We start from the raw sequence: 25,593 nt of genomic DNA on the forward strand, positions 1-25,593 counted from the left end.
TTCCTCAGAGCAAGAGTCCGACATCTTCATCTAGCTGATGGCTAGGTACGACTGACAGTATCTGGACGCCGACGCCATGTACATAGAACATGCGTGCGAAGAATGCGCTGTCACGGAAATCACGCATGCAAAATGATTTGCAGATAGATGGTGCCATACTAAAGCCATCTGCCGAAAATAAGAGCGGCCCTCCTGCACATGCACTGTACTTTATGTTTACTAACAGTGCAGCCAGATGTCACTCAAAAAACTATACTATACAAATATTGTGACTTGTCTGTTACCGAAAAAAAGCTTAATTTTCTCGTCATGGTCTAATAGCAGCCAATGTGGGGCAGCACATATAGGCCAGACATGTTGCACAGTACAAGAACACTGTGGTGAACATCAGCATCAGGCATGCCTACATTAACCAGAAAAGTCAGCAATTGCAGAACACTGTCTGAATACAGGACACCACGCAATTTACGAAAAGACAGAAGCTTTATCCCTGGTATCATCTTTCTGGGATTGCATGATTAAAGAAGCAGTACATATCCGTACAGCCAATAATCTCATCAACAGGGATGCTGGATTTCAACTGAGCTCAGCCTGGAACCCTGCACTGGCTGCTATTAAATCGTGCCGAGAAAATTAAGATTTTTTTTGATAACACACCCATCATAACATTGGCCTAGTATAGTTTTTTAGTGAGTGATGTCTGGCCGCACTGTTAGTAAACACAGCATGCAGTGCACGCACAGGAGGGCCACTCTGTGGTTTTTGGCAAAGGTGTTTTAGTATGGTACACTCTATCTGCTAATCATTGCGCATGCGTGATTTCCATGCCTGCACATTCTTCGCATGCAGGTTCTATAGACAGGATATCATCATGCAGATACAGTCAGCTGTACCTAGCCGTCAGCAATGTTGAACCCCCTGAAGATGTTGGACAGTTGCTCCGAGCAAATATTATGCAATTTGCACACCTCCATCTGGCGGCAAACCCATGAAGACTATTTAACATTATGTAACGTATAACCATTCTGCTTACTCAAGAGAACATTTTGATGTACTTTAGGTGAGCCAATGGATTAACGGCCTTGTACACCGCACATTCAGTCTTCTAAACGGTGAGCCAAGCAACATTTCAATGCCAAAAAAGTACACTTCATTAATTTTCCAACTGACATGAAGACGTTAAGAGGGATACCCGTGTAATGAGGAGGAAATTTAAAACTTTTGGAATACTATATATGACTGAGTGATTATTAACAGAGAGTGAATCGGGAAGTTTCATTTTCATTTAAGAAGAATGTTCCATTTATCATTATGTATTCAAATATTTTTCTCATGAATGCTGAGCATAATTTATTGGTCCTATAAATGTTTCTTACTTTTTATGCTCAAATGAAGTAGATACACAGTTTAATAAATCCTCAGATTATGGATTTTGCCCTTTCTTCAAGACGATAACAAAATGTTGTTCATTTAATTTTAAAATCCCATAAGTCACAGCATTTTAAACTTATATCCAGGTAAAATTTATTATGTAATTGAATTTCATATCATACTGCCACTATGTCTTTTCATAAGTATTCATTCTTAGAGGCAAAACAGATCTGCATGTAAAAAAACTTATAAATGTTCAGCATGTACCCATATTTACAGATTAATTTGGGATGTGAATGTAAAATGACTCACTCCGCATCGTAAAATTTATCGTGTGAAATACTCTATGGAACTTTAAACTAACTTACAGGTTAGTCTTCAAACAGATAAGATTCTTGTGGTAACCCAAAATTACCACACCTACCACATCTGTGTCATGCTTGCCATTAACATAAGAAGCAGGGAGCCAGCTCATCTTGATTGATCTACTTGCTCACACCAACATGATGGTACAGGTCCAGCCACGAGACGACAACATGATCAGTGATGGCAACACTGCAGCGACTTAAGCGTGCACATCCCTCAGACAGTGCCACCTTGTGACTGGAAGAGCAATCTGCTTTTTATAACCCCAGAGTGTGAGGTTCTCTTCCTCATTCTGTCACGGTTCATTTGTATGCCCATTTGACACCGCTCTCTGGACGCCTGTTACTTGTTTTGACTTGGCCTACCTACATACAAGAACAACGTATGGAACTTTTAATTGGTGTTCCCATTAAAGTGATTATGCATACTTATTTGTCTGTGTTACTAAACAATTCATTATTCAGTTGTTGTTTCTGACAAAGTTGGAATGTCACCAAGCACACCCGTTGGAGGTAGCAGCTGGAAACCCACAGGCGTTTGGAAATGCAGCAGTAGGGACATATGACTATGTTAAGTGGGCTGACAGGCCTGATAATGTGGCCGCATGATTTGCTGGCTTATCCACCACCCTTCACTCCCTATGACAAAGCTGAATCATATGAAACACCTATGGCGGCAACACTTTGAGGCCTTTAAGGTAAGAGACACCAACTTTCATAAAGCTGTGTTTCTGTCATGGAAGTCTACTCAAATGTACCACTTGTTAGGCAAGTTGAAGTAATTCACAATGTTCGAACAGAATATATGTTCCAAAATCTTGCTGCATATTGGAGTTAATGCCCTGTGCCCAATCAAGAATTGGATGGCCTGTGCAAAGAATTTTATATAGTAGGTTTTTTTTTTTTTATAGCTTTGCTAGGAAAGGCCACAGATTATGTGGCCTGTATCACCTTCAAGCCCAGTCCAGAACCTCTTTCTTTTTGCTGCCCCTGGCACTTCATGGTCAAGCAAAAGAACTATACAGGCTGACAGGACTGGGTGTCATGGAACCCATATCATTCAGTTCATGGGCCACACCATTAGTGATTGTTATGAAAACATGAGGCAAACTCTTGCCTTTGCAGCAATTTCATGGTGACTAGCAATCTGCAGTCTATGATCAAGTGTACTCCACTCCCCGCCCATAAGACCTCATGACGAAACTGGCAGGGACAATATTCTTGAAAACTTGACTTGTTGGAAGCATATTTACAGCTGCCAGTTGAAGAGTCACATTAGATGCTTCTTATCAATGTGCCATATGGTGTCTACCGGTACAACTGGTTGGTTTTCGGAGCCACTAGATCTCGGGCTCTATTTCAACATTAGTTGGAGCGACTCGCACAAATAATCCCTTGCTGTATCAAGTCACCTTGACTACATTGTCACGGGTCCCTCCATTGAGAACTTCTTCCCCAACTTCAGATTCTGTTTCACACCTTGGGGGACGCAGTTCTCAAGTGAGATCTGAATAATTCTTTCCTCCAGCCTTGCTATTTCCTGTCAGGAGGTACAGCTGACAAACTGTCATAATGCTTCTATTGAGGCACTCCCACATCCTACCAATGTGAAGGAGCTCCAGGAATTTTTAGGCAAAGTCATGTATGACCACTAGTGTTGGCCACAGCCAGCTACAATAGTGTATTCTATTAATCAACTGTTCACGAATAGCACATTTTTTGGACACTGCCTGCACCCAAGCAATGCGGAAACTGAAAGATGTCCTGCATTTTATCCAGTGCTTGGCCGCATATCAGCTGGGTCATCATCTTGTTGTAGCTACCAACGCATCACAGTACGGTGTGGTGGCTGTGCTGCTACAGTGTATCACAGATGGTTCAGTGTTCAAAGCAGCCAACTGCTTTTGCCTGTACAACATTCAACTTGGCAGACAAAAATTACTCACAAATTGTGAAGGAAGCCCTCACTTTTATGTAATCAATAAGTTTCATGTGTTTCTCTATGGTGTCAAGTTTGACATCATTATGGACCATAGTTTCTGTTTTTAGCCCTGCAGCACATGTGCTGAACGATACAGCACACACACTTCAACAGTGGGCCATGGCCCTAGTTGCTACTACTATGAGATCCAATTTCACCAATGGCTCAGAACTAATGCCAATACCATCTCCCTTCTTCTTTTCATATTTATTTTGTGCTGTGCCATACATTGACTTGTTAATGGTGTTATTTTGCTGTCCACATAATGTGTGTCACGCATGGTCATTCCGGCGTATCTCAGGAGGGGCATCATCATCCTCCTCCTGCAACATGGTCATTATGGCATATCACAAACAAAGATGTTGGCCTGCCAAACATGTCTACTGACCAGGGTTTGATTGTGAGATTGGACATTTGACTGCTGCCTTTTCCAAGTATGCAGCTCACCAGGCTGCCCTGTAGCAGTGTTACTCTCTATGGTCAGAATCTCCATAGGAACAAGAATGAGTCCACCTCGATTTTGCGGGCCCCTTCCTGGACACTTACTGGTTGGTGATTATAGATGTCTGCTCTTTGTTTCCATACACTGTAAACTGCAATTTGACTATGGTGGAATTGATGGTGCAGGCCCTCACCTGCATCTTCTCCACTTGAGGCCTCTCCCGGTACCCTGGTGATTGACAATTGCTCACAGTTAATCTCTCACATTTTTCAAGATTTTTGTGCACAATGTGGTATACACCACATCAAGACACTGTAGTTTTATCTTCAGTCAAATGAGGAGACAAAATGCACCCGAGAGGTAGATGAAGAAGTTTATTGGGGACGTGTCCCCCCCCCCCCCCCCCCCCCCCACACACAAAATTTTCTTCATTATAGGTCCACATCACAGGGTGAGAAGAGTCTGGCTGAAATTGTACATCGGTACCAGCTGCGCACAGTCCTCAACATCCTGCTGCCTGCCCCATGCCCTCCTTGAGAGCACACATGCTAGGGACTGTTGTTTGGACTCTCACTTTTGGGCACTGTGGACAATGGATCCTGGTGGTTGTGCATGTCAGCGGGGTCAGTGAGTATTCATGACACACAGAGGACAGACTGGTGGCCTGCCATCATAACTAACTTTACTAAAAAATGGGAGACCGGCCTACAGTGCCGACCCCCCCCCCCCCCCCCTCCCCAAAAAAAGGCCCTCTCAGTGTTCAGATTCTTCTATTCTTTGCTGGCCTTGGAAACTCCTCCTCTGTTTTTGCCTCAACCTCCAACAACAAGTGCCATCTCACCTACTTCACTCTCCTCTGGCATCATCTCACAGTCACCTCACCAACAGGAGAGGACCATGGTAACCAAATTTTACCACATCTATGGCACCAGTGCCATTCCATCCATGGACATAAGAGGACGGTGCCAGTTCTTCTTTTTATGACTCAACTCACCTGCACTGGCACCTGACAGTATGACCAAACAGCAACAGCAACAGCAACAGCAGTACCACAATGAGCTCAGCTTGTGCAGCCCACAGGCAGCACCACACTGCTAATCAGACAAACATCAATCTATTACTACACTGGGGGGCTCTCCTCATTCTGTTATGGTTCATTCATATGCCAACTTGACACTTGACTCCACTCTCAGGCAACTGTTACTTGTTCTTAATCGGACTACCTATGTACACAGACTTTGTATGGGACTTATGATCAGTGTTCTCATTAAAGTGACTTTATTATTCTAAGCGTGCCTATTACCTCACAGCAATGGAATATTAGGCAGTAGAGGTGACTTGCATGTCTTGTTTTTAAGGATAACTGAACTGCAAAGAATAGCACTAAAGTTGGAGGAAAGAAACTATATCACGGAGAAGTGTTGTTTTCTTTAGGCAGAGCTATTTGTATCGTTACAGACAATGGTGGACACTTCTGCAACTGTGAAACATTAGGACGCATGATACACGTATCATGTGTAGCATGACTATTAAATTTTATTTAATCATATAGGGTGAATAGTGAAATTACAGTGACCACACTATTGTGTCGCTGTGCTGACAGCCACTCATTTCTATTGAAGAAAGTAGAATTTACTCAATCACACTTGCTTTGAAACAGCAGGAAAATAGCAGTATATTTGAAATCTTATTTTACATGAAGTACGAAATTTTGTAATGTACAAGATGTTGCAGAAAACAATGAAACATATTACAATGAAGTGGGATGGTGAATAGGCCATGTCTTCAAGTTTACTAAAGGTACAAGATGAATTTCTCCAAACATGACAATTTGGCAGATACTCCGAGGTTTGTCACATGCTTCTGTATGAAAGTACAGAATGTATCATATTTCAAGACTTTATATATTTAACTAATACATTTACAGTCAAAGGAAAAGAAACTTCTATGGCAGTTGCCTTTAGCAGAAAATTCTTAGACGCTCTTACTAATACACTGTCTGGAGAAAAGGGATTAACTGATGCCTTCAATGCAACTTCACACGAATTGACAAACTGCCCTCTACCGGCTACACTAAATATCTGTGACCTCACAGCTTACATTACAGAAAAATAACACACACACACACACACACACACACACACACACACACACACACACACACACACAAAACTATCGTCAGCCTCCCATTCAAATTATATTTGCCACATCATTGTTTTGTGATGCACGAGTAGTTTAAACTATTCCAAAAATATCAGTCTTAAACAATAATTCCTGTAATTCATAGACTAAACAAAAAAAAAGTTGTTAAGAACTCTGACTAGCAAACCTGCTAAATAATATGTAGAGTCTATTAAGGAGTTTGTGAAACATAATTTGTTTTTTGAAATACATAATGTTTCAAAATTAGCCATCTTCCTTTATTCTTAATTATCTGAAATAGTATTTCAGTCTCTTGGTCATGCAGGAGATGCATCAACTTTAGCCCAATCTGAAACACCCAAGAAAAAGCAGAAATAAAATGTTCAAAAATGCTGAATACAGCAAAATGTTTGTTGCAGTGTATGGGTGTACTAGCTTTCAGAGCACAGAAAGGAAAAGCTCTTAAGGGACTGCTGACAGCTGCCACTTGTTCAGAGGAATTGCTTGCATCAGTATGCTGAAATCCAATGCATGCCACAACCAACCAAAGCACTGTGGTAATTGCTACAACAAAATTGTACAATGGCACTAACTGCCACTACTTTCCCAGTTGAAATAACTTAACCTAATGCTGAAAAAATTTCTGGAGAGAGACTTAACCCTCTAATCACAGGCAATCATCTGAGTTTTCCATACAGAATTGCAAGGCATTTTTATTCGATAATAATCGGCATCATGTAGGAAGGAACTTCCATGCAGAGAGAGAAAGGAAAGCCTTCAGGTGACAGTGTCTGCACAAGTGTGGTAGCAGAGACTGAACGAACCAATTCCACATGAGCAAACCATGTTGCTATGGACAATGAAGTCCATTTACCTACAGTGGTTTATATTATATGTTCAGATCTACGAGTAGACTAATAAATATTTTAAAACTTATTTTGATCAATTGTTTACACGAGAGACATGCCGACAATGTTGTGTCCACTGCCCCACAGCTTCTGCATCATGTGGGAAGGCAAAAACAGCTGACACGGCTTTGTGTGTGTGTGTGTGTGTGTGTGTGTGTGTGTGTGTGTGTGTGTGACTAATGCAAATTATTATTGTGTAAATGGTCAGTATGTTGTCATATTTATCGCTGTCAATGGACATTATAGTGTAAATTAACTCTTTCAACATCGCAACAAGAGACCACATTGTAATCCATGGAACAAGCAAACAACTGGATACCTTCTTCGAATAACTCGAGGAAGCACTGCCCAATAACACTGAAAAACACACATCTTGACAGGTATCTGCCTCACCATTTTAAGATATTTTCCAGTTTGAGCCATGAAAATGACAAGGGATTACAAACTGAATTATCTACATTTTCATAAATTTATCTGGTTGCATTCTCATGAGTTATTAGAGAAGAGTACGAGCTGAGAAACGCTTGTATTTCACAACTACCTAGCTGCTTTTCTTTGGGAAAGATACTGAAAATTATGTCAATCATAATAAATGAATGTCTGTATATTTCTTAGGGTACAAATTCCCAAAAAATAAAGGCTAGGAAGCTCTCATATACTATTTATGTAACTGATATATTAAAAAAGAATGTTTTTAAACTACGAGCCTTTAAAACCAAGCACTATTATGAAGCTACTTTGTTCCAACGTCTACGTCTTAATATCAATGTTACTGCTTTCTGAGACTGTGTCAAAACTGTATGACTGCAAGTATACAACAATAGTTTTAAGGCTTACATTTCTCTTTACCTCCCTACACAAATTCTCTTCCAATGCTTTTAAGGACCAACTTCAGAGCAAGGCAAGGCACAAACTGTTCAGTGAACCACTTTTTGAAATTGACAACTTTAATTTCCTAATTATAGCTAAATACAAGTTTCCTCTCAAGAACAAAACCAGAACACCCAGCATGTCTAATAATTATCTGAGAACACTTTCTTATGGAAACTTTAACACCACCAGTACCATCGCTCATTTTCTAGCGGGGATCCCCGAAATGATTCTCATTCACTCCTGTTTCATCAAGGTAATGCACTGCTGAAATACCTGCATCTTTCTCAGGCTTTTGGGTTGTACTGCAGCTGAGTCACTTATTTTCATTAAAAACTTTCTTCCATCATTACTTTTAATGTATAGTTATTTGAAAAACTGCGTAGCAAGTTTATGTGAAGTCAGGTATTCACCGCCCTATGTAGATTTCAAACACGAAGCACATCAAAATGTCGTCCTCAAAGCCATTCACGTGTCTTACGTTTCTCGAGAGATGAAACCAACTTTTCCTAACATTCCTACAGCCCATACACTTTTTTTTATTATTCTCTGCACAGTTATCTTGGCAACATATGCTTCTGTACTTCATTCTCGTGTCTTCCAAAAGTCACCAACAGATCTGATTTCAGATTCACATCTGAAAAAATTATAAACCACGTCACTTGCTTGTGAAGCACTTCACGTTTATTGCCACCACCTGATGTATTTGTATGGCAATCATACTAACACATTTACATATACACATTCACAGCTATACTGCTACAAGAAAATATCATCCGCAAGAATAATTCAGCAGCTCTTTGAATGAAACTGCACTGTTGCGAAATATGGCAGCATTGCAGCATGCAGGAGAGAGATCCTTCCCATCTAGTTGTAGCTCGCAGCTAGCTGCTGGGAGAAAGAATTAATATTATTGGTTGCTACTCTTTGTTCATCATAAGAATAAACCATCACACTAAGTATTCTTACATGTCTGCTGGAACCTCATTGGATTTTGCTTATTATGGAATGGAAGCCATGCCGCCTCAAATACAGTCAAGCATGATAATGGGGACAATTTTATGCTGTGCATTACATGTACATTGAGTCAGCAATAATATGGGACAAGCACAGAACAATATAGCTTTGAATGTCAATTTTTAAACACAAGGAAATAATGGTAAAACTCAAGCAGTACTTTTCATAAGTGATCTGATGGAAAACATAATATGCTCTCAATCTTAGCTAACAAACTATGCGAGGCGTAAAAGTGCACCGCTGGTATTTCACCATGTAGTTAAATATTAAAGCCACTGAAGGTATTACAATCAGCTGGCAGGTAACCTCTGAACTCCTTCCATATTGGACTCCGAGGAATACATTTCAGTACTGCTAGGTTGATAATGAGGCGATCAGCAACAGAATCCCAAGCCACCAGAAAGTCCATTATGACAAATCCCTTAACCTGACCCCAGATCAATTCTATTGGAATCAGAATGCAGTGTTAAGGTGACAACTGTATAAATGCAGCATTTGTACAGTGCACTCAACACCACGAAAATTATTATTTTCCATGTTTTTATGATGCTTGTCACTCTGGCTCATGTGAGACCACATCTGTCCTAAAAACAATTTGCATATTCAAACAGTATTTCATTTTTCTCCAAAAAATTTAATTGTGTAATTTTTCTTAACTGCAACAATCTTTTATAAAATATCAATAATTAAGATGTGTATTTGCAATGAAAACTATAGAATTTTGCATGCAATATGTACGTAGAAATGAGAAGACGTGCCTTTTCCATGAAAAAGTGATGGTGAAGTAGGAGTTAATTAATACAGATTTGATGAACTTCATATTTAAATGATTTAGGTATTCAAACCTAACATGAAAAATTATACACCACAGGGGGTTTCGAATAGCTGGCCAGCAGCAGGCTCAATTATCAATCTATGATGCTACCGACTCCATCATGCATATAATTAAATTATTTTATCTTATACTTACTACAAACAAAAAAGTCTTAGCTGATTTTGCTCTGTACTTGTAAAAAACATTAAGAAAACTTGTTTCTAGCCATTAACCATGTTTCGCACGGGTTTCACTACAAAGCTGGAAGCAGTGTCATCCATTTTCATGTTATGTATGAACAGCGTGACAATCAGACCACAAGCAATGCTTACAGAGACTGAACATAAGATTTTTTGAAATAAAAATTACATAGCTAAAGTATGATTACGAAAAATGTTGATGGCTGTTAATGCATTAGAATGTCAAAGTTTCAATTACACTGACATAGTAATAAGATAGCATATACTGGACCTACTTCCAAGAGTGGAACAACACCAGTGTACGAGAGCTATGGCTGCTGACCAATCATTGCATTTGCGTTTGTTTACATCATGTTCATTCTTATGATGAACAAAGTACAGTGGTTAACAGGGGGCAATGAGCAAAACAGCTGGAAACTGGGCCACTTCCTACATCAGGTGGAGTATAGCTGCAAGAATAAAATTAAAGGACTGTAACACTTAATTTAGAGCTGATTTTTAATTGAAATTTTACACAGAAATAATGTGGAAAACACGAAAATTGTGTTCAATGTTACAAAGGCAGAAAGAACTTATTGATAATTTTTCTGAGTGTTGCATATTTTGTAGCAATGTTCCACACACACGCTCAGAAATATAGTTTATAAAATTACTGGTGCAAAATGGTATATGTGTAAGTAGGTGAGCGAGACTGGGAAACATGTAAAATGTGACTCCTGATGTTCCAGACAAGAAAAATAATGACTTCAGATATTCGAGAGCAACAGAAAAATATCCGATGAGGAAATTAGCAGCCTACAATATTCCAAAGCAACAGAAAAGTATTTCATGTGAAAATCACAACTTCCAATTTCCAAACACGGCAGGAAGATACAATAATGGCGGGGCCTGCGAAATTGTGTGTTGCCAGTGGCCAGAGGGTTCATTCATTCCACGAAGAGCCAACTGAAAAACCTATTTTTGTAAGAATAAATGACATTCATGAGGCACTCCACTTTTAATGACTAAAATACACATTTTCTCCCACAAATTTATTTTCTCAGGGCCCGAATATTTATGCTTTTCTTTCTTAGGGCCAAAAAATATAGATTTTATTTGTACATTCATCCATGGATCATTGCACAACACTACCAGATTTGCCATCATACTGTATCACAATGAATCATCTAATTTGGCGCATCTATATTACTGAAATTAATAAAAATATAAAATTGATTTTGTATTTTGATGAACAGGAAACTCTAAAGTTTTTTTCGGAAATTTTCAATACACCCCCCTCTCCCACTGAGATGCATGGCATATGTCAACGCGGTTTTCAAATTGATTCCACACTGCAGTGAGCATGTTTTGCGTTACAGTTCTACAGCTGCTGTTATGTGATGTCTCAGCTCACTGATTGTAGTTGGTAACAGAGGCACATAAACAGAGTCTTTTATAAACCCCCACAAGAAATAATCACATACAGTCAGGTCCAGTGACCTTGGAGGCCAGTAATGCAGGGTCGAATCATTCGGTCCAGTGTGAGCAATCTATCATTCAGCAACCTTTTGATTTAAAAACTCCCGCACTTCCAGATGCCAGTGTGGTGGTTGCCCCATCCTGCTGGTAAATGAAGTTGTTTGAATCAGTCTCCAAGCGTGGGAAAAGGAAGTTCTTAAGCATATCGAGATATATGCTTCCTTTAACAGTTTTCTCAACAAAGAAAAATGGACCATACACTCTTTCCTGTGAAACTGCACACAACACATTAAATTTTGGAGAGTCTTTATGTTGTGCAACTTCACGTGGTTTTTCCGCACCCCATATGCTTACAGTATGACAGTTCACCTTTCCATTTAAATTGCATGTTGGCTCATCACTAAACACTAAGTGTGGAAGAAAACTGTCATCCTCCGCCTTGCCAAGAATGAAATTACAGAACTCCACACATTGTTATTTGTCACCTTCATGAAAAGCTTTCAGTAGCTGAATTTTGTTTGGTTTCACACGTAAACATCGACGCAACACACACACCAGCCGGACATCAGGAGCATGTTGAGTTGTTGAACTGCACGGCGAACGGATTACTGGAGACTTCTTGTGAAACTATTGCGGATGTGTTCCACGTCTGTCAGACACGTGGGGACGGCCCAGCTATTTGCCTTTACGCAAACAACCTGTTTCTCAGAATAGTTCATGCCATCACCTAATGTTCTGTGCTGTATAAAGATTCACACCATATCTAATACAAAAGTCACACTGACAGTTATTACTGACTCGAACTGCGCAACGTATAGAACACAAAATGCTTTCTATCATCCCAACACCATTTCTACTAGAACTGAAGTGGGTGCATACTGTTCGTATCTGGTGGGAACCATGTAAGACTCAAGAGTTTGCTATTTCCAACAGTGTGTTGTTCATGCACATATTTCAGATAACATGATAGTTATGATTTTTTTTAAATTGGATGATTATTTTTGATACACTCTGTATAACGAAAATAAATAGCTCAAAATATATGCGCACATACAATACGTATGTTTTTATGAGTACAGGACACATAGTTGGTCCTGCTTTTTATGAAGGAACCATCCCAGTATTTGTCTGGAATGATTTAGGAAAATGGTAGAAAAGAAAAAATCTGGGTGGACAGACAAAGCATTCTCTATCATACCAAGTATGAAGTCACCGTTTGATTGGTCCCTACTGTGCAATGTTCTCGGATTTACACACAATCTGCTCCAGATTTTTTATAATATAAAAATGTGTGCACTTCGTCACTGCACATGCGAAGAATGTCAACTATTCACTATTGTACCATCAACATTCTGCTATGTTCTTTGCACCAACTGCATTTTGTTGAGAAAACAGATTCCAGCCCCATAAGTGTGGCTGTTATTTGGCATTTTTAAAACTTTTTTTATAATTTATCTTGGCTACACTCCAGTTTGGTTTCTATTCCATGTAATAATGAGCCGTGTGAAGTTTGAGCTCAATATGACAGGAACCTTTAGGGAGAGGGAAGAGCAAGCCAAACCATTTCTTTTTACAACTCAACCTCGGCAACTCCAATAATCCTTCACTTTAAGGAAGATAACGGTAGGAGTAGCAGTAAAACCATTGTCTTTGTCGTCAGTTTGTTTGCGGGGAAAAAAAGTCATTTATTTGGATACTAGCAACATGAAAGAACTGGAAGCAAACTGCCATCTGTCAAGCAAACATTACGTTTTCTTCCAAAATTTTACAATTGTGTATACTAAGTCAAAAGTGCCACAGTGTCTATGTAGTAGTGATGATTTATTCGGGAAAAAGCATTTATTCCGTCAAAGAAGATGATAAACTGCTTATCAAAGAAACATTCTGTAAGTTCGTAAGAAAATGATAAGTGGAAATAAAAAATTTCATTTAAAGAACTGTAATTCTTAATACATCACATGTTAATGCAATACATTTCATTACTATTGAAGAAGATAAAGTTTTTGATCAACTAACAGTTGAAAGGACAAGAAAGATTCATGCATGGAATGAGTTATGAGTTACTTGTGATAGATCATCTGAATAAGCAAGGGCAGCTGGGAACAGGCAAGAGCGAGCAAATATTAAATTCAACTTGGTAAATCATTTATGAATTTATAATATAATACGTAATTACATTCAAAAAATGAAGGAAAGGATAAAAACGCTACTCATTCACTACTGTTAATATTACTCTCACTTCTGTTGTTACCTTGCTGTCATTCAGATTATTGGTATTTTTTCTCACGCAAACTGTTGATGTCAAGTTAGAGAACTGTTGAATCACAGTTACTTGTCTCAAATAATCAATCACCACAAGTAACAGAAGAGAAGGACTTACCAAGTAGGGAATCTTTCCGTGATCCGGTGTTATCCATCAGACGAGGTGGGTTGTGATGAATTATCACCACAAGAGTTTGTGACATTTGTATTTTCCCTGTTAGTGTGTATGCTGCAGCATGGTTCTCTGCCCAGTCAGCAGCCAAAGCATCCCATACATATTTCATCTATCTTTAAGAACTTTAAAAATACACCGATGAACCAAAACAGTTTCACCACCTGTTTCATAGCGTGTTGTTCTACTTTTCAAACACAGTCAAGTAGAGGTTCAGCTTGGCATGGATTCTACAAATCTTTGTCAGGAGCCGAGAAGTATGTGGCACCAGATGCCTACGCACAAGTCAAGAAATTTCTGCAAATTGCGAGCAGTGGTTTACGAGTACTCAGATGGTGCTCCATGTGTTCCAACGGGTACGGATCATGTATGTTTGCTGGTCAAGACATCAATGTGAGGTCTCTATAATGCCCCTCAAATCACTGTAGCACGATTCTGATCATGCAACACAACAGTCCGTCATAGGGGGAGGCTTCAAGCATAAAGCGATGCAGGCGAACCACAATTATATTCACATAGTTCACTGCTGTCATGATGCCTTTGATTACCACCAGAGATCCCACAGAAGCCCAACTCAATGTAAGCCGTAACATAATTCTGCCCTCACCGCCTTGCTTCTGTGGCATAGCATATGTTTCATGCAGCCATTCACCTGGATGACTGCGTGTAAGGACCCAACCAACTATCTGGTGCAACAAGGAATGTGATTCCTTTGATAGACGACACGTTTCTATTGATTCACAGTGAAAACTCTGTGATGCTGTTCTCACTGCAATCACAAATGACAATATTGTTGGGTTAACACAGGGACAAGTAGGAGTCATGCGTGTGGAGTTCCCTGTTCAAAAATGGCCTTTGATTGTTCTGCTCTGAAACACTTATATCTGCACCAGCACTGAACTCTATCATCATATCTGCCACAAATCGCTGCCTATCCTGGATTACACAGGGGGGAGATCCTCTGCCTTTTATATTTTGTGATGAGGCATGGGTGTCCAATACCATATGGCCTACTTGTTGCTTCATGTCCTTAGGTAGGAGACATATGCAAATATGACAGCCCTCTTGTTCTCAATCAAATATCATTAACAGAAATGGAAAATATATGGTAATTTAAAAGTCACTGCCACAGTCTTAGGAATGCTACTGGAGTACAAATACATTGCTATCTCTTATGTATGTGGGACAGTAGGGATTGGAAATATTAAAGCAGACTAGCCTGTAAGAAACCTTAATCCTAGCAAGAAAAATGTCATTGCTGAGCCTATCATGGACTCAAAAGACCTCCTTCCACCCCTACATATAAAGCTGGGTTTGCTGAAAAACTTTGTCAAATGTATGAACCAAGGAGAACAGGTCTTTACGTACATAAGAGAGAAACTTCCAAAATCAAGGACGGTATTTTTACCGGGCCACAAAATGGAGAACTTTTAAAGGATCCTGTATTTGACCAATTTTTGGAGGAGAAAGAAAAAGAATTTTTAGGCAACAAAAGAGATTATAACTACCCTCAGTTGGTGACAGTGCTCCTGCAAAAATACCATACCTTGGATGCAACAGGTCCCTTAAAATTCATTTTCTCCACTAGCAACTAGACTTTTTCCTTCCTAGTTGTGGTGTTGTTAGTGATGAACATGGAGAAAGATTCCATCCAGACATTTCTGTTATGGAACAAAGATATCAGGGCACTGGAATGAAGCAATGATTGTGAATTTCTGTTGGTCTTTGTGTAGGGATGTTCCGGAACTCTGTTAAATGAGGCAATTGAAAGAAAACAATCTCGTGCAACCACCACATGATTCTCTTCAGATCCAACTATGTGTGAGGTATTCTTCCAGGAATTTAGAACTCTTAAAATGTAACTACCATTTAAAAACTTCAAACTAACTTTCAATGTTGTTAGAATATGTAATTAAAATATATATTTTTCTCTTAATCTGTTATCTTGAAATATTCCGTTAATATGAAATACTTCCATCTAGTGTGTGTCACAGAAACTAGAGCTAAGGAAAATTTTTCATTGGCATATTCGTTTTTCTTGACACAAAATTAGTAAGAATTGACTCATGAAGTGCTGGAAACATTCAAAAATTGTTTTTGTTGCCACTTTTATTACATCTGGAATTACTATTGAAATATTTAGCAACATTTTTCCTGATATGCACAACAAACTGGTACATATACTCCCTTGTACAGTATGCTTATCATGCTCTTTTAACGAGTTCTTTGCAATTAGTTTGATTATTACTTCCAATTATTAGCTCTCTTCTGTAGTTTTCTTTGCCTATTCAGTTTTCCTGTCATTTGCACCGGTCAGCACATCTTATGCTGATAAGAGTTTCTCCATGCATTCAGATATGTTTTACAAAAAAATTCTTGTCATACTCAGAGACTACAGCTTGTTAAACAGACCTTTCATGTATGTAAATTCGTTAAGACTTATTATTCGAGGCTCACTTGACGAAAATTAGGACAACATTAGACTGCTGATTACGTTCGTCACTGAAAAATGTGAAAGAAAATAATTTATCTTTATCTGAATTAGAATGAAGGACATCTTCAACAGAATGTAAACAGTGGTATAAAGAAGGACAGCTCTCAACAAAGAAAAGCAATTGGCAAGGAAATAAAAACATAAGCAAGATATTAATGACGTAACTGCATTTTTTTATTGCTCTTCCCCTGTCATTTTTATGTTATTACATTAGGGAACTACAAAATAAAAACCATCATACATTTTAATAAATCTTTGTGGGAACATTAACAAATGTTCCCAATGAACATCAGTAAAAGTTTCATTCTGCTAATAGGGCACTTGCAGAGATATACGCAATGCTGTTTTTCTGGGGGATGCGTACCCCTAAACTTTTTCATCGACAAAGTAATTTTTTTAAGATGTTGAGAACTTGGAAAAGTGCCAAGAATTTATTTCATGATCGTAAATTTTTTATTTCATTTTTTCGTGTTGGTAATTGCAATACGAATGATACAACTGCAGTTTTTGGTGGGAAAAGCAATGTCAATGACTGTTTCAAGCATTTTGAATCTGTGGCAACCGTTCTCAACAACTGAATCACTGGCAACCAGTTAGAAAAGCATGCAGTGCCCCCGCCCGCTAATAGTGGGCGATGGTAATGCTAAACAGATATGCGCAAGCTCAAACACCGAGCTACCGATGGATGTCTCTATGGTCCCGCTACCATGATGATGATCTCATGGCTAAAAGCAGATGGGTGGTATCCCATGCTTCAGTTATAAGTAAATTTCGCTGCATTATATCCAATGTCGGAGTACCCTTAACTATATATATATTAAAAACAAAGATTCCAAGACTTACCAAGCGGGAAAGCGCCGGCAGACAGGCACAATGAACAAACACACAAACAGAATTACTAGCTTTCGCAACCGATGGTTGCTTCTTCAGGAAGGAGAGGGAAAGACGAAAGGATGTGGGTTTTAAGGGAGAGGGTAAGGAGTCATTCCAATCCCGGGAGCGGAAAGACTTCCGTGTGTGTGTGTGTGTGTGTGTGTGTGTGTGTGTGCGCGCGCGCGTGCGTGTACACCTGTCCTTTTTTTCCCCCTAAGGGAAGTCTTTTCGCTCCCGGGATTGGAATGACTCCTTACCCTCTCCCTTAAAACCCACATCCTTTCGTCTTTCCCTCTCCTTCCTGAAGAAGCAACCATCGGTTGCGAAATCTAGTAATTCTGTGTGTGTGTTTGTGCGTTTTGTTCATTGTGCCTGTCTGCCGGCGCTTTCCCACTTGGTAAGTCTTGGAATCTTTGTTTTTAATATATATATTGATTCCAAGACTTACCAAGTGGGTAAGCGCCGGTAGATAGGCACAATAAAAAAAAAAACACACACACAAAATTTCGAGCTTTCGCAACCGGCGGTTCCTTCGTCAGGAAAGAGGGAAGGAGAAGGAAAGATGAAAGGATGTGGAGAGAGTAAGGAGTCATTCCAATCCCGGGAGCGGAAAGACTTCCCTTAGGGGGAAAAAAGGACAGGTGTACACTCGCGCACACACACACACACACACATATCCATCCGCACATATACAGACACAAGCAGTCATTTGTAAAGGCAAAGAGTTTGGGGCAGAGATGTCAGTCGAGGCGGAAGTACAGAGGCAAAGAAGTTGTTGAAAGACAGGTGATGTATGAGCGGCGGCAACTTGAAATTAGCGGAGGTTGAGGCCTGGCGGATATCGAGAAGAGAGGATATACTGAAGGGCGAGTTGCCATTTCCGGAGTTCGGATAGGTTGGTGTTGGTGGGAAGTATCCAGATAACCCGGACGGTGTAACACTGTGCCAAGATGTGCTGGCCGTGCACCAAGGCCACAGTGTAGGCAGGTCAGTTGGTAAATCACGTGGGTGCTTTCACACGTGGCTCTTCCTTTGATCGTGTACACCTTCCGGGTTACAGGACTGGAGTAGGTGGTGGTGGGAGGGTGCATAAGGCAGGTTTCACACTGGGGGCGGTTACAAGGGTAGGAGCCAGAGGGTAGGGAAGATGGTTTGGGGATTTCATAGGGATGAACCAAGAGGTTACGAAGGTTAGGTGGACGGTGGAAAGACACTCTTGGTGTAGTGGGGAGGATTTCATGAAGGATGGATCTCATTTCGGGGCAGGATTTTAGGAAGTCGTATCCCTGCTGGAGAGCCACATTCAGAGTCTGATCCAGTCCCGGGAAGTATCCTGTCACAAGTGGGGCGCTTTTAGGGTTCTTCTGTGAGAGGTTCTGGGTTTGAGGGGATGAGGAAATGGCTCTGGTTATTTGCTTCTGTACCAGGTTGGGAGGGTAGTTGCGGGATGCGAAAGCTGTTTTCAGGTTGTTGGTGTAATGGTTCAGGGATTCAGGACTGGAGCAGATTCGTTTGCCACGAAGGCCTAGGCTGTAGGGAAGGGACCGTTTGACATGGAATGGGTGGCAGATGTCATAATGGAGGTACTGTTGCTTGTTGGTGGGTTTGATGTGGACGGATGTGTGAAGCTGGCCATTGTGTGTGTGTGTGTGTGTGTGTGTGTGTGTGTGTGTGTGTGTGTGTGTGTGCGCGCGCGCGCGCGAGTGTACACCTGTCCTTTTTTTCCCCTAAGGAAAGTCTTTCCGCTCTCGGGATTGGAATGACTCCTTACCCTCTCCCTTAAAACCCACATCCTTTCATCTTTCCTTCTCCTTCCCTCTTTCCTGACGAAGCAACCGCTGGTTGCGAAAGCTCGAAATTTTGTGTGTGTTTTTTTTTTCCCATTGTGCCTGTCTACCGGCACTTTCCCGCTTGGTAAGTCTTGGAATCTTTGTTTTTAAAATATTTTTCCCATTTCGTCAATATTTTCTTAAAAGATGCAAAACTAGGCGATCTTTTACAACTTCTTGCAACCTCTTAAGCAAAATAGTAAGATTTCCTGAGAAATTTTTATATGGATAATCAACTCGAAGAAGAAGAAGAAGATGAAGAAAAATAAAACCAGATAGACTTGGGGGTAAAAAAGTGTGAAGTTGAAATTCGTATATCTGGACATAATTGCTGGATAAACCTGAAACTTTGCATACAATAACTTATCAAAACAAGGTCTTAGAGTATAAAATTTAATCTACTGCTCCCCAATAGTTTACAAATCAAGGACAAGGTTGAGGGAAAAAAAAGGCTTTTCTGAGCTCACAAAAAAGCATCACTCTTCTACAATCTCTTTTAACCATTTTTCTTAGAAAGACTATATCCTAAACTACCTATATAACTAATTTGGTTTGGCACTGCAAGCACATAAGGCCCTGAAAAACAACAAGCTGATGTATGAATAAAAAAAGAGAACATTCTCCAGAGAATATTCTCAGAGCAAAAGACATTCTCCAGGAGAATTCTTAGTTTTATATGAAGAAAAATTTGAAGCATTTCATCTATGGCTGGGATTCTTTCTCACCGCCTCTTCCCCTCCACATTGAGGAAGTTCTTGATGTGTCATCTGCTGTGTGTCACCAAACACAGGCTGGCTCTGTTTTCTTCAACATACTGCCACGGATATTCAGTCTCAAAGTTGCCTAACTATGGGGTTCATCTTTGATAGCTGCACTAAAGGGTAAAACGGGTAAAGTAAATTTTTACTAATGTTCACTGGCAATACGTGCAAATATTCACACAGAACTTCAGTAAAGTTCGTGTTGGGCACGCGGGAACTTTTTCAGAATTTAGACCACCTGGTGTGGAATGGCCCAACAGCTCACTAATAAATCACCAGAAATTCTCCAAATTCCATTCTTACAAACATTGCTCAAGAATTGGTGTGGAATGGCCCAATAGCTCACTAATAAATCACCAGAAATTCTCCAAATTCCATTCTTACAAACATTGCTCAAGAATTATACTAACAGCACCCAAAAACAATATAGAAACAGATATCCAACACCAGAGAGCAACACAGCATATTCCAACATGAGCTATTACACACGGTGTGCAACCACAAAGTCAATCAACGCAACAAGTATGACCCTGGTGTCAAATCAGATGAGCCAGTGAACTTCAGTTGTCACCAAAGCTGAAGTATGTGGGACAGTATGGTTCTCGCCGACAAAGCATCCAAACTGCACAGTTACCGTTAAACTCTGGTGCTATATGACCACAGTGAAAAGCTGTCAACAATCTGACCAACTCTGGACAGATGTGGGTGATGCTGATTGCGAAGGAACGCCACTGACCAGAGACCATGTCTAGGCAATCAAGGAACTGATTTCCAGCAATCACAGATTTTCTGACAATGACCTTCAAACAAAACAGCAGTTCTCAAAGCGCTCTATGACCAAAAGTGACATCATGGAATTGAAAGAAAGGTAGTATGCTCTGGCTGTTATAGTGACTTTGTGACACTTGAAAAAATGTGTTACATGTCTGCCACTTGGAAGTATGCTGCAGTACGCTGGTCCATCTGTTTTTATTACATGTTGCAATGATTATGTTTGTAACATCTTCTCAAAAATTCATCTAAAGAGAGCAGAATTTAGAGAACTGAGCATCAACGTTGTTTTCCACACACACTTTATCCCACGTTTGATTTGCTAACGCTGGAAAAACAACTTATTTGACATTCTGGAAATATCCTTCTGTACACCTGCAGTTTTGTAAGCTTTACCAAGCCTTTCTTTAGCTTTATAAGCTGATAGTAATGATAAGACGCCAAGACCTTTTATTAATACCTTACAATTGTTCCTGTCGCCTGTATGTTCATGAACTTGCTGAATATGTTCAGGAGCTTCTTATGAGTGTCTAGCTTTGTCCTCTTCATTTCTCATCTTTGACAAATATATGTGGAACATCAAGAACTTCTTTACAAAAAAGTACTTAAGGAGACATTTTAGTTCAGTTAATTTTTAGATTTAGGAATGACCAGTAGATAAACGAAGAACACAGAAACAACTGTAGGAATGAAAGGATTACAATAACAGAACAAGACTCGCACATCAATAATTTATAGAACACAAAACATTTTGGAACTTACATAGGGATAACCTGCAGAATGACTGATATCAGATCATGGATTTTCATGAAGCTCCTTTTGTCTTTCTCCGGTGGTATACTGTTAACCCACTCATTGTCATCATCTGAAAAAAGAAATGTAATTTAACACACACTTTAGCTGCTATACACTTCGTACATAGCAGGACTACAACAAAGACTCACCTGGTTTGAAAGAAGTAACAAGTTTATCTAGCGTATACTTTGTGTAATATGTATGTGCAGATAGCAGATCCAAGACAAAGCCCTGGAATTCTCTGACAGCTTTGTCTGTTCTGTGCACCCATTTCAAGTTCTGTGGACGAGACATTTGTAGCATATTTAGAATTCACCTTTAAAAATGCTATGGGATTAACAAGCAGCTAAGAAATACAGCAAAATGTTTATTGCAATTCGCAATGTAGATTTTCTAGAGTTACAACCCATTTCTATTAGTTTCACAAACATATTAATAGCTTTTCCGGGAAGCGTAATAGAAAGATCTCCCCCGCCACCCACGACATGGGTACATTATAAAATACATAGAGCTACCTTAAATATAATGCTGATGCTTATGTGACTCATCAGTTCACATCACTGCTTATATCTGTTATGTATCAGGAACAACAGTGACAGATCCATGACAGTATAAAACATCTAAAACCAAGTATGGACTTGCATGGCTGTTATCAACTCAACAACAACAAAGTTTACATACACATCCATTTGCAATCCTTCAATTTACAGTAGGATCATCAGTTAGCTAAAAGAAACAATACATAAAAAAGAAAACACTAATTAAGAAATTGTAATGCAGTCTGACTACAGTCAGGTGCAATCTTTTCTCCAGGGGGTAATATTGTAGACCAGTTCTATAAAATGGGAGATGGAAAGAAGTGACAGATCCATGACAGTATAAAACATCTAAAACCAAGTATGGACTTGCATGGCTGTTATCAACTCAACAACAACAAAGTTTACATACACATCCATTTGCAATCCTTCAATTTACAGTAGGATCATCAGTTAGCTAAAAGAAACAATACATAAAAAAGAAAACACTAATTAAGAAATTGTAATGCAGTCTGACTACAGTCAGGTGCAATCTTTTCTCCAGGGGGTAATATTGTAGACCAGTTCTATAAAATGGGAGATGGAAAGAAGTCACAGTTTCCACATAAATTTGATATAAAAAAAGTTTTGCAATGTTTCATAAAACAGTTTGCACGATTTCCACTAGACGCAAATCTTTTTTCATATTACATATGTATGAGTAGTTAATGCTGTGCATTTAAAGATCACTTAATATTCACACAAATATGGCAATGATCTGTCAGCTGACAAATAAAAATAATAGTGAGAGTACTGGTTAAACCATGCAAGTAAAATATGTAAGATATAGAGTACCCTAAAATGACTTACAGGACACCATTTTTTTGCACCACTTCATCAAAGCAACATTAACTGTTTTTCAAAGTTCGCAATTAAATGCTTGTGATTCAGAGCATGCACTAATCAGCAGTATATAGGCTGATTAAAGATAACATGCCTCCCTACTTACGTATATTTAGCAGCTCTGCATCTTGGAGAAAAGCACAGAGCGATCCATAGACTATAACATTAGTTACTGTTGACAATCTGCACTTTAGACCTACATGTAAACTACCTGTCATACAAGAATGGGCCCTAGTCTTTCTTCAAATTGCATACACATTAATTAATGTGGACATTCTGCACTCTGTATCTATATGTAAACTACCTGTCATACTAGAATAGTCCTTCAAATTGCATACACAGCCACTTGCTCGAAGTTGAAGATAAACCATGCTGTTCGACATGACAAGGGGTGTGTGTGTGTGTGTGTGTAACGTTGAGGAGACACAATACTTACAAGTATAGCTTCAACAAAATGACGAAGATCTTGTTTCAATAAAGATATGCAGTCTCTTGATTTACGAAGCAATTCACAGAGATCTTCATCCTGCAAAACAAATGTATTGCAGTACGCATACTTTGAAAACTGGTCAAATATGCCGACAACATAGCCAAGACAAACCTGAATTTCTGAATCTTTAAGAATGCAAACTAATTCTTCATATGGTTTCAAACTCTTTTCGTTGATGAAATCCAACAAAATAGCCCTTAGGTCATTGGGCAACTGAAAGCGAACGCGCTGCTGCACAGAACGGCTTCTATTACCAGCTACTTTGAGAATGGACGGTGTACAGGAACCGCTTGAAATTACTGACACTGCCATGCCTAAAATACAACACATTTAGTATGTTAAACAGTACAGAATGTTAAGGAACAATTCTGTATCTGCATAGAAATCCACAAGTTCTTGCTATACGTGGCGTAAGTTGCCAGTTTCACACACCTTAAACTTAACACTCTCTCTCTGCTACAACTTTCTTTCGCGACAGGACCTTGTTGATCAATTTATACAACATGATTACAAACTACTTGCACAATATGTCTCAGACTCAAACCCACGTTTTTCACACAACACAAAGACTTTAAGCGTGAGCGACCCGCTAGTGAAATCCAAAGACCTACAGCGCAGCTATGCTAATATCTTTGGAAATAGGGTGGCCAGATTCCCCGTTTTCCGGGACAGTCCCAATGTCAGATAAAAGAAATCGGTAACGCGGAAAATACCCTTGTGACTGCAGTTTATCCCTGACTTCGAATTTTAGAGGAATATTCTAAATATAATATATTTTTTCCTCAAATTCTTGTGTGGATCTGTACTTCAACTTCAGCTGTTAAGCTAAATAACAAAACGATGTCAACAAATTGGCGGGAAAGTCTTAGAAATTACAAAAGGATGTATTATCGCAGTTAACAGCTCCATAAAGAAGTAGATATTATTACGCGGCGACGCTTCTGAGTTTCTAATATTGTCCTTTATTTCAGTTTACTTCAAGCTTTACAGTTACGTGTTTCTCTGATTCGTATCGCGGTTAATTTGTTATTAAAGTGAACTCTAAATGCCAAAGAAGAAGCGTTCGTTCCAAGCAAAATATTCAAAAGAATGGTTCCTCATAAAAGGAGCTAAAAGTGACTGTGAAATATACTGTTTCATTTGTAAGTGTTGAAGGCATATAGAAAGGCGGCCCAATTACAGCCGTTCTGCTCATCCCCCTCCACCAGCCACAAGCAGCCAATAATATTCATTCTCTTTCCGAGCGGCTAGCAGCGAGTTACAGCTAGACAGCGAGAATCTGGCTCCTATACGCTGCGCTGTTGTCGTACTTCGAGACAACCGAATTATTCATTCAACTGACGGTTTTTTCTTGTAGCAGTTCAGCTGTGAATACGTAACAGTAAATGTTCAAGTGCGATTAAAAAACAGCCAGGTCACTGCAAGAAATGTGAAGTGCACCACAAGCAGGCGAAGGGGATTATTTATCGCATTTATGACTTTTTCAAACTTGAATTTGAAAACAAGTCTCCTACTGTTGACATTTGAAGACACAAGAACGGACTCCAGAACCATGTGGTGTTGGCAAGAGAACTGCAAATAGAATTGTAAACGAAAGTGTCAGAGCTGTAGGAACCGTAGAAAAAGTTGGTTTTGTGGTGCCTGGAAAGCATCGAAGTCGTAAGGTACCTGTAACACAAATGGATGACTTTAACAACGATGTTTGTAAATGCTCCATGTGAATAATGAAAGCCTGACATCAGAAAAATATGTTACAGTTGTATAAGAGAAAGTTATCTTCAATGGTAAGTGCTTCATCAACACAAATAATTTTAAAAGACGTTTGTTCCAGATATGTAAAGAAGAGAGTTTTTAGTTCAAAGAAGTGGCATACGTGCAGCACGAACTACACACCATATAAAGATTGATGATACAAGAGAAAGAGGAAGTTCAGCAGTGTATTACCTTGATGAACAAAGGTCAATCAGAATAATTCCAGAAGATCTGCTGGAAAATGAGTAATACTACTGGTCGTTTTAAAGTTCTCATGAGAATAGGTCTCGGGTAATTATTCTGCATGCTAACTCTTCTTCTGGTTTTGTCTCTGAGAATAACTTGTATTTACATGTAAGAAAAAGAACAGTGACTACTATTCAGAAATGAAAGCTACTAGTTTCATGA

At 39.4% G+C, this 25,593-nt stretch overlaps 1 protein-coding gene across 2 annotated transcripts in view; it reads right to left on the reverse strand.

The window, feature by feature from the left end:
* The window catches only part of LOC126342643 (RNA polymerase I-specific transcription initiation factor RRN3), a 50,231-nt gene extending 26,175 nt beyond the window's left edge, over positions 1–24,056 (reverse strand). The window contains exons 1-5 of one of the 2 annotated variants that reach the window (XM_050001875.1): positions 23,866–24,056; positions 23,545–23,747; positions 23,380–23,469; positions 21,675–21,804; positions 21,493–21,595 (exon numbers count right to left, since the gene is read on the reverse strand). In XM_050001875.1, the coding sequence (XP_049857832.1) occupies positions 21,493–21,595; positions 21,675–21,804; positions 23,380–23,469; positions 23,545–23,745 (524 nt within the window). In that variant the 5' untranslated portion in view covers positions 23,746–23,747; positions 23,866–24,056. Of the gene's footprint in view, positions 1–21,492; positions 21,596–21,674; positions 21,805–23,379; positions 23,748–23,865 lie in introns of both variants that reach the window. The other variant, XM_050001874.1, reaches the window with a different exon arrangement.
* Between the last annotated feature and the right edge of the window lie 1,537 nt (positions 24,057–25,593).

Source organism: Schistocerca gregaria, chromosome 1, assembly GCF_023897955.1.
Source record: "Schistocerca gregaria isolate iqSchGreg1 chromosome 1, iqSchGreg1.2, whole genome shotgun sequence".
NCBI classification, from domain to species: domain Eukaryota; kingdom Metazoa; phylum Arthropoda; class Insecta; order Orthoptera; family Acrididae; genus Schistocerca; species Schistocerca gregaria.